General features: G+C 40.1%; 1 protein-coding gene across 2 annotated transcripts in view; it reads left to right on the top strand.

The window, feature by feature from the left end:
• The window catches only part of fam184aa (family with sequence similarity 184 member Aa), a 31070-nt gene that overhangs the window by 10084 nt on the left and 8954 nt on the right, over positions 1–12032 (top strand). For both annotated transcript variants that reach the window (XM_008426285.2, XM_008426295.2), the window contains 8 exons: positions 18–179; positions 1262–1397; positions 2098–2279; positions 2366–2551; positions 6693–6815; positions 6891–7052; positions 10630–10751; positions 11525–11675. In XM_008426285.2, the coding sequence (XP_008424507.1) occupies positions 18–179; positions 1262–1397; positions 2098–2279; positions 2366–2551; positions 6693–6815; positions 6891–7052; positions 10630–10751; positions 11525–11675 (1224 nt within the window). The remainder of the gene's footprint in view (positions 1–17; positions 180–1261; positions 1398–2097; positions 2280–2365; positions 2552–6692; positions 6816–6890; positions 7053–10629; positions 10752–11524; positions 11676–12032) is intronic.

Raw genomic sequence — 12032 nt, forward strand, 5'->3', positions numbered from 1 at the left:
TCTCTGCTCTGATTTAGGTGGAACTGCGGAAGGAGTTCCAGGCTCAGGAGGCAGCGCTGCAGCGGTCGCTGTCCAAGCTGAGGAGCGAGCTGCAGAAAGCTCAGGAGGAGGCCCGGGAGAACCGGGACAAGACCAACAGGCTGCAGACATCGCTGGCCAACGCAGAGGGAACCATTAAGGTTTGTCAAAATGAACAAATCATATTTAATCTGCACTAACCAGACATGTGCAGCTCCTTTTGCCAAACAGGTTATGGTCTTTGTGAAATTGTGGCTAAAGAAGCAATTTTGGAACAAAGCTACAACAGGTCAGTTTGTAGTTTACAGCGAGCCATGCAGAAAAATGTGTTAAGAGACTTCAAAAGGCTTAAAAAAGAGGCAGTGGTTTTTGTTAGGTGTTGTAAAAAAATAATTAAGTTTCCACAGTAAAAGCTGGAGCTTTTCTATTTTTGCAAGTTTTAATGTCCTTAAGCTGTGAAGCACCGGAGTTGTTTGTTTGAAGATTTCCTTTTTATGTATTAGAACAAACTAGTCAAATCACCGGCTTAAATCCAACTGAGGATCTTTGGCAGACTCCACAAAGAAGACTGAATAAAAGATAGACAGAGAAAAGAAACTCAACTTTCAAAAAAGACAGAGAGAGAAAAGAAACTCAACTTTCAAAAAACTTTGAAACCATGTTTTATTTTCTTCTCTCTTCACAATAATGCACAATTTGTGTTGACAAATGTATTGCAAGAGGCAAAATGGATTGATTTTCAGCAGCTAGAGCATCTGGACCAATCAAAATAAAAGCAACATGTATGAATGAAACGCCAAGTATAGAAACAGTAAATGATAGCAGCAATAAAACCCAGTGAAACAGATTGAATTTGGTTCTTTTAGTGTGAAAAACTGCTAAAATCTTTAAGATGTATAAACACTTTTACAGACACTGTACAGACACTCAGATATGTTTGCAATATCGTGAGTATTTTCCATTCCAGGCTCAATTAGGTTGTCATTTCACATCAAAAATGCATAAAATTGTGCAAGAATCCCCCTTTGTCTGGTTACACTCTGGTGAAAGTGGGTTAAATTGAATGAAAAACCACTGCTGAGAACAAAGGCAGAAGTAAAAGCCTCGGGGTGGAATCTGTTTTCGAGCAGGAGGAAAGGTAATGTAGTGTGCTCTGACAGAGCTGCAGGCTCGTGCGCACAGGAGAGGCTCGAATGGTAGCATCACGAGTGTGTGTCTGTGTGTGTGTGTGTGTGTGTTACAGAACCTGCACAAGCAGCTGGAAGAAGCCATCCAGGATGGAGAAATCTGGGTGATGCAGCTGAAGGACACAGAGTATGAACTGGAGAGCAGCAGGGAACGGGTGCAGCAGCAGGCCACAGAAATCCTCCACAAAGCCAGTAAGACGTGACTCTGAAATAGGTTTCTGAGTCTGGAATGCTCATGAAATTTTGTCCAGGATGAGTACTGGGTTTTTTTTTTCAGGTTCCTCATTTAAAGGTTGACATCATGAATAAATGGTTAAGTTTTGAATCAATACTCTAAATACTTTAGCTGCGCCATATAATCCTACACAGTTTTGCTGAGATGACTTAACTGCCGCTCTAGACACATTATTCGCTTTTAGTTTCCTATAAGCACAGAGCTGATCTGTATCCATGGCAACCTATCAGCTTAGATCAAACAAACCTGGCGTTACATGTAGGAATGCATTTGAAAAGGCATTAAAGTCAGAGATTCAGTTGTTTTTCTGTATCAAATCGGTATCGGCCGATACTGATTCTCAGATATCGGTATCGATGTCAGAAGTAAGAACAAGTGTATCAGTGCATGCATCCCTAATTAAAATAAATGTTAGAGTTGGAAAATATCTGGTTTTATTGGATAAGACACACAAACTAGAGGGGAAAATAAAGATGCTGCTCAAACTACAGGGCTAATTATGATTACTTGCGATTTAGAAGTATAATTTGGGAGTATAAGTATGAGGTAACAGATCCCAAACCAGATATCTGAAGGGCACCACAGGAAAGCCATGCAGCTGAAATGATTTGTTATGGTCTGGTGTCTGATTCTGGTTTTTGACTCTGATGTTTCCAGGTCAGATTGGTTCCTTGCAGGCCACCCAGATGGCTCATGAGGCGACCATCAGGAACCTGGACCAGGAGCAAAGTCGCCTCAAGGAGAAGATCGGCCGGCTGGAGGAGGAGAGGGAAGCACTGCTGAACCAGAGCCAGGCCGCCAGCGACCAGCACAAGCAGCAGGTGCTCAAACTGGAGCAGGTACGACCTTTCTCCGTCCGCCGCTGCAAGAGACAGATGGAGAGAACTGAACGTTCAAACGGATAACTTCTTTCTCTGTGCATCAGTCTCTTCGGGAGGAGCATCAGGGCTATGAGAAGGAGCTGTCCAGAGTGAGGGCTCACTACGATGAGGAGACGCTGCACTTTAAGGAGGCTCAGGTCCGAGCACTGGAGGAGCTGGAGGAGAAGCACCAGGCGCTGAGGGAGGAGGCCCAGCAGGAGAAGGAGGATGAGAAGAAACTTCTTGTTACGGTGAGGCTGATATGTATTGAGACACAAAAGATCTAAATTCATTTGTGCTTGGCTAAAGTATTCACACACTTAGTAACGTTCACTTTCCAAATGTTACCGCATTTTACTGGTTATGTGATAGAACAACACAGAGTACATGGGAATCGTTAGTAGCCAAATCAAATTCTTGTTTGCAGCAAAATGTGGAAAGCGTATTTAGCCTTGTTTATCATGCAGCAAAACCCAAAAGACTTGCAGCTGTAATTGCATTTAAACGCAAACACTCTACAAAGTATGAATTCAAGGGTGATAAATGCAAATGCATGCAAAAATATGAAAACCATTCATTATTTTTCTTCCCCTTCGCAGTTGCGCTCTGCTTCCTGTTGTTCCGTCATAGAAAATCCAAATCCAGTTTGTTTTTTGTAACCTTCCAAAAAAAACGAGAACGTTTAAAGTGGTGTGAATTTGAATGTGATTTAAAACAATAAGTCGTGTTGCGCAGCCGTTCCATTTTCCCTTCACATCGTTCCGATCTGTTCCAGGAACTGAGCAAAACCGTCAGCCGGCTGCACACATATAATTGGGTCAACATTAAGGCTAAAGCTTGAAAAACCGCATCAGCCTCCATTTGTTTCCTGCTGCGTCTTTCACCCTGTCATCAGTTCCATCGTCCTTCCCTCTCTCCGTCTCTCCCCCGCCCTTCGCATTCTTCCTCCTTTGTGTCTCACAGTTTAAAGTGACTGYGTGAGAGGAATACAAATGTCCTCTCTGCTGGAGGAGCAGGAAGAACTACTGATCACATTATGCAGGTTAAATTAATTTAACCTGGACCATTTACCGTGACAGTGTCCTTTTTTTTCTTTTTCTACCAGCACTGGAACATGGACGCTGATTTTTTTTTTCTTTGCTGTTTAATCTGATCTCTCATAAAGAAGACAAGATCAGTCTCAGCTGTTGTCAGTCCGCTTTTGTACTCTTATTGCATTTCATGTTTCTCTCTGAATACACCATTATACATTTACCAGAATTTTTCTTTTTCTTTGTATTGTAGGAATAAATTGAGGTGAACTAAGTTTGTTTACAACAGAGAGCAACAAAATTGAATTACAAAGAACAAATCTGGTTCTTAATCAAATCCTAATGAGTCAGATTGAAAGTGTCATGGAGTCATCAGCCTCATGACATTAATATTGACATGAAAAATAATATTGAAGAAATAAATATATCAATTCTAATTAAAAACATAAATAAGTGATAAGTTATTTACTGTTATGGTCTGTAAGATATATTTATTCTCAGTACTAGATGTGGTCTCAACAAACCCATGACACTTTATCAATATTATTTTATCTTTTATCTGGAAATAGTGTCTGTTTATTCTTGCCATACAGTCCTCTGTATTAATTATTGTTCCAAAGGTCTTGCCATACAAGTTTATTCCTCTGTATTTACTTTAGTTTCTTAGTTTATTTTTACATTTTGTTCTTCATTCATTTCCATTTAGTTTCATTTGATTAGTATTATCCTCTCTTGGTTTATTGCTATGTCCACTTTAGTTTCTTTCCTGTTGCTAGATTTATTTTATCATTTATTGTTTTATCATTTATTGACGCTCACCATCAGTAATCTCATCACCTGCTGCGCTGCCTAATCAACACATGATGTGTTTCACATCATGTGTTGATTTTTTCACTGTTCAGCGTCGGATTCTCTGTTTTTATGCCATAATTCACATCTAGTTCGTCGCTCCGTTTTATGTCCCGCTTCTCCTGTTTCAGAGTTTTGCGCAATGTGAACGTCTTTTTTTTAACCCCCTATGTTGCAGGGCGGTCGGGAAACGTATCGATGGGGGAAAGGCAGACTGATATAAACCTTTTAAAACAACGGAAACAATTTCTGCATTCTGGTTATTGAAATTTTAAAGTGCTGTGTTGTTCTATCATCCCCCTTTCATACCGGACCACTTACGGCACCGTGGAGGGATTTCCTGATTTAAATGGGTTCATTTTTCAGAGGGATACGCAGTGAGGGTATCGTGATTTTAGCTACCAGTAGCAGGAGAACGGAGCTGCGCCAAGAAGCCAACAGAAGCTRACAAACACTGAATAGAAGAAGAGCTGCCATCGATACAGTTGCAGCCAAGCATGGTTTAATGTTACACAATACAGTTTTACCAAGTTGCTCAAAGTCTAAACTGGCATTGTTGTGCATTTAAGGTGTAAAGTTTACCTTCGACTAAACGCCCCCAAAGGCATCCCAGCGCCCCCGCTTTGTAAAAATGTCCGCCAGCGCCCCCTGCCGTCCTCTGAACGCCCCCTGGGGGGCGGTACCGCCCATGTTGAGAACCGCTAATCTAGACACAAGAAGAAGTTTTGTTTGTTTTATAAGTGGAGATCAGATTTAAACTGGGTTAGGATAAATCGCAGTGCAAGAAGCTGTAGATGTTCTTACTCTCCGTACCGTTTCATTTAACAGTGTTTCTTTATCATTAATCTACTGGAATCAGGAACATAAAATGTGCCAAGCTTTGTAAAAGTATTTTAACTTAACATTTTCTCCGAGCTGAGCTGTGGATTTCTCCTGCTCCTCCAAAGTTACCAAACAAATGTTAGGTGCTAAAAATCAGATGGCAGCTCATGGATAAAGAGCCGTCCTGTGGCTGTGAATTAACGTTTCTGGAAATGAAGTTGAAGTTCTTCTTCTGCATTTAGCTCATTTGCTACATCTGTTTTTCTTACCTCTTATGCTCCAAGTGTATTACAGCCACCGAATTTTTATTTAAATGCCTGTTATCCATTTTCAAACCAAATGGAAAAGCAGATTGAGATTTAACTCTGGTTTTCTAAAATATGATAAATRGACATTAAGCTTCTGCAGCCGCCGTCACACAGAGCAGGACTTAGCCGTGTTGAAAATTTGAGCGCTCCGCTTTGAAACAAGGCCTGTGCAAGGACACCCATGCATTTCAATGAATTAGTCCCTTGTCAAAATGATGCAAGAAGCTACAAAGAGCATGTAGCTGAGGTGAAACTTGCTAGGGGGCAAGTATTTTGACATGCACGCTCAAGTATATGCACATTAATATACATGAGCTTAAGACAAGAGCCTCTGTTGTCACTTGTGGTAGAGATTTCTGCTCCGCTCCCATCTGGCCTGCATGAAATGAGCTCTCGCTTTGCGGTTAGTCCACATTACCGACAGGAATACTCCTGCGGTCACACCTTCACGATTCAGAGCGTTAGCCGTGTTTGTAAATTACTCGCCGAATCGATATTTATCCAGCTGAGGCTGCAGACTTTCAGGGATTTCAAATTGCGCAATAAAACACCCAGATGGAAACGCCTGTTTTGCCGGTCGCTTTGTCTAGTTGGGGGGGGGGGGGGGGAAGTCAAGGTGGATCTAAGGCGGCAGTTTGCAGTCGATTTTTATGCATAATGTCGCATCTGCTTCAATGAATCCATGCAAGAAAACACATTAAGGAAGAGCAAATACAGCAGAAATGACACGAATAGCATCGTCGGGATAACGGGTTTTACACGCGCTCATAAATATGTAACGACACGAATTCAGTTTAATTAATAGTATCCGAAGGAAAGAGGAAATACCCGCTTCTGCAAAGCCTCTGTTGCGGCGTTAGCAGAGCACAGAAAGGCTTTGTGCGCTTTTATAAAGCAGCATACGTGGATGAATCACCAGGAGTAAATAAGAAACGGCGAGAAGCAGATGTGAGGAGGAGATTTTCACAAGAGAAATTCCGAGTGGCCCGGAAAAGGATTTGATGCTTCGGCTTGAAGGATTAAACCGAGTGGTCGCTTCCACCAGACGGCCTTTTAAAGTGTAAATGACAAGTCATGTGTCTCCTCCGCATCCAGTAACGCTCTGCCGTGCCGAACAGCTGCCAGGCCGCCATACCACGTCACAAATGGGATTTACAGTAGGGGCAGCTTATTAAATCTGCTGGGGTTTTTTTTGTTTTTTTTTTCTGTGTAGATTTTATTTTTAGTTTATTGAAGGGTAAACGGTCCACCAAGCCTTCACCGTCTGTGCAGGCAGCTGATAAATTCTATCAGGATGATGAATGAAACTCTCCAATCAGGGGCGATTCATCTAAATCTCACTGCTTCTTGTTCTTCTATTTTTTCTTTTCTCTTCTGTCCAGAAAATGAGCCAGGAGTTTGAGATTAAACGTCTGTCCTTAGAGGAGCAGAGAGATCGCCTTCAGCAACAACTGGACAACTTRAAGGAGGAGCTCACGGCCAAACTCAACATGGCCAATCAGGAGGTGGGAAATGATTCATAYGCGTCCGACACTTTCCCTGTGACGATGCGGTAACCTCCGCCGCCGGTTCCTCCTCAGGTGTCCCACCTGCAGGAGATCGTGAGGGAGGGGGAGCAGAACCTGAATTCGGCTCAGACGCAGATAAGCTGCCTGAAAGAAACCCAGGAGAAGCTGCGGATAGAGCTGGACGCAACCAGAGGCCGCGTGCGAGAGACCAGCAACCTGCTCACTGACCTACAGGTGAGCGTTGGCGGCACAGTYCTCCAGACGTTCCCGATTTTCATGCTTTTTACTCACTTTTGCTATTCTTATGTATATGTACATCAGAAAATTTTATTTTTMTATCACGCATAATGCCGAACRGCTGCCAGGCMGCCATACTACATCAAGTTGCAAAGTAACATTTAAATTAACATTTTAATATCAGAAGTGGGTAAAGTTCACAAAAATTGTACTTAAGTAAGAGTAAAAAAGGAGTCATCCAAGAAATTACACATATAAGAGTAAAAAAAAAAAGTATTTGGTAAAAAGGCTGATCAAAACATTAGTCATTTAATATTTAAAAATTACAGAATCAGACAGACCACAATATAAAATAAATAAATACATTTATTTGTATATCCATTTACAATAACCACAATCATTTTACTCAAGTAAGAGTAGCGATACTTTATAACAAAATTCCTAAAGTAAAAGTAAAAAGAACAACGTAATAAGAATACTCCTAAAGTATTTTTTTTAATGTAACTTGTTCTAACTCTGTTTAGTGTGATTCTGGTTTTCTCTGCACACGTACGTAAAATGTGTTGCTCTATTGGATCAATATTTGGACCTACAAGCTCAGGATAATCAATAACATGTAAAGGTTTTACATTTCTTCAACAGCAGACAAATAAATATATTGTTATTTCAAAGTGCCACACTTGGATATCTGTGATTTGGAGTTCATAGAAGGAGAAATCCACTGGAACAATCCTATAAACGGGATTTTCCACTAAGAAAATTTGAGAAATCTCTCCAGTCCTGACCTCTAAAGTCTCCTGTGGCTGCATCTTTCTCACATGAAACATCAGCAGAGATTCTTCCACTAAAACAGGATGAAGCTTTTGTGAATCTCAAACTGTGTTTTGTACAATCGCTGCTAAATATGTTAAATATCTTCCAGATCTTGATAAGTATGGAAAATAATAATAGTGTGCAAAAAGACTTGTGTAATTTATTTTCTTTCATTTTCATTCCTTCCTACTTCCTTTATTTCAGAGCATCACTGCGTCCTTTTTCCTTCCTTTCCTTCCATTGTCTCTCTTTTCCTTCTTTCCTTCTCTCTTCCCTTCTTCTTTCCTTTGCCTCACCAAATCCCACCTTCAGATTTGAAAGCAATAGAAGCAGACTAATAAAATATTTGTAGCACCAGTTATTCGCTTATACCTCTTTCTTGCATCTATAATCATATTATAGATGCATAATTGTTGCAAACGTAGTAATATTTTGTAAAAAGCCGGGCTGCAAGATATTAGAAAAACTTTCTGCTGCTAAAATTAATCTGACGATCAGAAACATTTAATAAAGTGGACATTCTGTGCAAGTTGCATAGGGATGAATTAATAATAGTTTACTGTTGCATGAGTTATTTGTGTAGTTTTTTGTCAAGTTTAATCCAACAAATGTTGACCAGGACTTGCACCCTCTAACTCTCGAGAAGCGCGCCGCTTCCTTKAACCTCTCCTTACCCCCTCTCCCGCTGATTCGATTTAAACTTCGCGTCGCAGACGTTCAGCGAGTTCGCAGAGGATGGGAAGGGGAAGTTTCTCGACTCTCAGATGCGAAAAAGAGGGGACTGAAAAGCGGCGAAACGGGAGGACTGAAACGCATTTGGAGAGCAGAACGGGAGGAAATGAAGGAAACAAGTGCTGCGCTGAAGGCCAGCTGTGGGATAATGATGATGAAGCTATTATGAGTTGAGTGGTCGCATGTCTGAAAGGAACTCTGTCGGTGCGAACACTGTGAGCATATATGTAGTGTGCAACRTGCTGCTTACGGAGGACAGACTGTATATTTTAATGCTAATTCTGACCATCGATACCATAGTGCGTTTTTACTCCATTATAATAATTTTCCTGCTGCTTGAATGAAAAAGTAAATGAGGGAGACGTGGATTGCAACGGAGAGAATGAAGAGGGAGAGATGAAATGAGAAGCAATAATTAGCTGAAATTGCAGTGGTCTGCTTTTCTGTCTTAATAGTGCCTGTGTCTATATAAAGGAACGGATTTGGCAGAGCTGAATGCAGGATTTTACCTTTTATTCGCTTTTTAGCTCATTTTGCTTTAGACAAAAGCACAAAATCGACTGGGGCCAGATTTACTTTAAAATTAGAACACGCTTTGTTTTGTGGGGACTAAAGCTGGTTGGTTCGGTAGGACGAACTGAAAAAGAAGCCAAAAAAGTCCGCAAGTTTTCTATTTTTTATTTTTATCACCTTTACGTATAGTGATGTTCATCACATTATGTATTTTATTTTTTAATTTGAATCCCCTTGGTCCTAAGACAACTAAAGTGATTGGCTTGGATGCTGACAGTAGCTGCGTTTTCATTACAAATGTACACAAAACTTTGTAATGTTTCACTAATGTCGAAAAACAAAAACAAAGTTTTGCAATTATGTTGTTTCCATTAAGTGAGAAATGAAATTAAAATTCCACGTGAATAAGTTTGTTCACGCAACAAGTCATTAAAAAACATCATTCTCCAACTACTTCCTGTTGTTGATCACGTGACTTGTGTAACGTGAAAAAAGTGTTTCCACTTCAGTTTTACCTAATAAATAAATAAATAAATAATTTAATTCCTTGCAAAATCATAGAATTCCTTTAGTGTTCTCTTGACCAGTGTAGCAAAAGATGCATCTGCAGAACTTATTCACAGAGAAACAAGGGCTTTTTTTTTATCTTAAATGCAAAATGTACATATATATATTTTTGTGCAATTTTGGCTTAATTACTGCTCCGATGGTGTTGTCAGAGGAGTTATTAAGCTAACGACCTTTTTAAGTAAGAAATGGGTGGGGGAAATTGAACATATGCATAATTGCAGCAATGGTTTTAGTGATGACAAATGTAAATACACAAACTCTGGAGTGGGAAAAGCTTTTCTGGAAAATAAAATGACTATGCATTATTAATTGCTGGAATAACTCTGCAAACGTGTCCAATCATGATAAAGAACTAGTTTAACTTAAAACATCTGAGCTCGTGGAAAAGGGGAAGAAAAACAACAAGCACACAGAGATGACGTCATCATGACTCCATAATGGACTCTCTCCAAACATATAGTGACTCTATGCAGAAAGAGTCATTTTCAAGCCTCACTGCTATGATTTTCTCTTTTTATGTCTTTTTCTTTATCCTAAAAGTGGCATTTTATATAGGAAAAGCAAACATCTGAGACCTGCTAACCCTTATTTAGACGCAGCAAAATGTAAAATGTCATCCCGTCGTAATTAGTTCTCCGAAGCAGCAGAGTTTGGATTTACCCACTCAAGCAGCGCTTCCCCTCGCAGCTAAAAATAAGAGCATTTAAAGGTCTTATAATGAGCTCATCGGCACATAAGCTCTGAATCCTCTTCAGCTGCTGGAAATGACTGACCTGATGAAGTTCACATCAAAAGCAGCACTTTAGAAATGGACGTAGAGGCTGAGGTGCTGTGTGTCACCCAGCAGAATTTATTTATTCTTTTTTTTTTTAAAAAAGCTTCTTCTGCTTAATTCAGGAAAAAAAAATACAAGAATGCATCTGAATTCCCTCGTTTGTGCTCCCAGGAGGAGATTGAGACCCAGAAGCAGCAGCATGATGCCAGGRTGATGGCCATCCGCACAGAGGAGAAACAGAAGATTGACAAGATGGCGGACGACTTGGATCAGAAGTGGAGGGATGCTCTGCGGTGAGGAGGAAACGAATCCCATCTCATCCCTGTCAGCCTGTCGGTCTCAGCTGTCTCGTTTTTGATTTTGCTATTTGTTTTCTAATTCGTGTCTGTCACTCCTCACCCTCCTGCCGCGGTTGCCCTTATTATCAGAGGCAGACAGCTTCTTGCCCAAGAACGGACGGCTACTAATGAGACGGAATAAAAACAAACACCTAATTTCCCAGACTGATGAAATATTTGCAGATCGCCTTATGCCAGCTGGAGAATAAACACACAAGCACAGAATATTAATGCAGGCRCGTCTCAATAATTTGCTTCAACGGATAAAGTTGTTTCTTTTTTAAATTACAAGAATAAAGTCAAAATAATACGTTATTTTTTGTATTATACGAGCAACACTACTACAACTTGTAATARTATAAGTCATTGTATTACGAGTAAAAAAAAGTTTACTTTATTCTCATGTCATGACCTTAGTTTCACATAATTGTGACTTTACTCTCATAGAACTTTATTCTGCTATCATAACTTATAAACTAATAAATAAATCTCGCTAAACATTTTAGACTATATTTCACTTTAAAGTCTCTTAAGACCAACAGACAGGGATTTTTAATACAGGAATGTTATTGAATGTAATGTATCCAAGGATATTAATGGAAAGTCCAGTGGAAGAAAAATCTGTATTTTGAGCTACAAGTCACAATCATCAAAATGAGCTAAAAACACAAAAGATGTCACTCTGTGTGTAATGTTTCTATATGAAATATTTCCACTCCCTTCTCCAGGGAGGAGGTGCGTTTGTTGAAGGAAGAGCTGAGCGAGGAGTACGAAGCCGACAAACAGGCGGCTCTCAGTCAGCTTTCCCAACAGAAGGATCTGGAGCTRATGGCGTCACGAGAAGCCTGGCAGAGGAAAGTGGAAGATCTACTGGAGCAGGTAAAACATGGTGGCACTAAACTCACTCAGGCTAAGGTCGTGACCTTTACTCTTCTGCATCTTTGCCTCTAAATTCCCAAAGAGATTGTTGAAAAATGAGCAAAACTAAACGTGTCTCAACCTGTCAAAGTTTGAACCAGGCTGAATAAAAGAAACCCAAATGGAAAACATCTTTGCAGGAAACGATAAAAGTGAAACAACRAGCAAGCTGATTTGAAGAAACATTAGAAACAAACCAACTCTCCCTTTCTCTYTCTATTTCATTTTGTCACTAAGAAAACCTCAAATGGTTGCAATTTAAATATGAACCAAAATAAAATAAAAGCCAGAAGTTTGACACTGAACTCTGGTTTCCCT

The sequence above is a fragment of the Poecilia reticulata genome, linkage group LG2, assembly GCF_000633615.1.
Source record: "Poecilia reticulata strain Guanapo linkage group LG2, Guppy_female_1.0+MT, whole genome shotgun sequence".
NCBI lineage: Eukaryota > Metazoa > Chordata > Actinopteri > Cyprinodontiformes > Poeciliidae > Poecilia > Poecilia reticulata.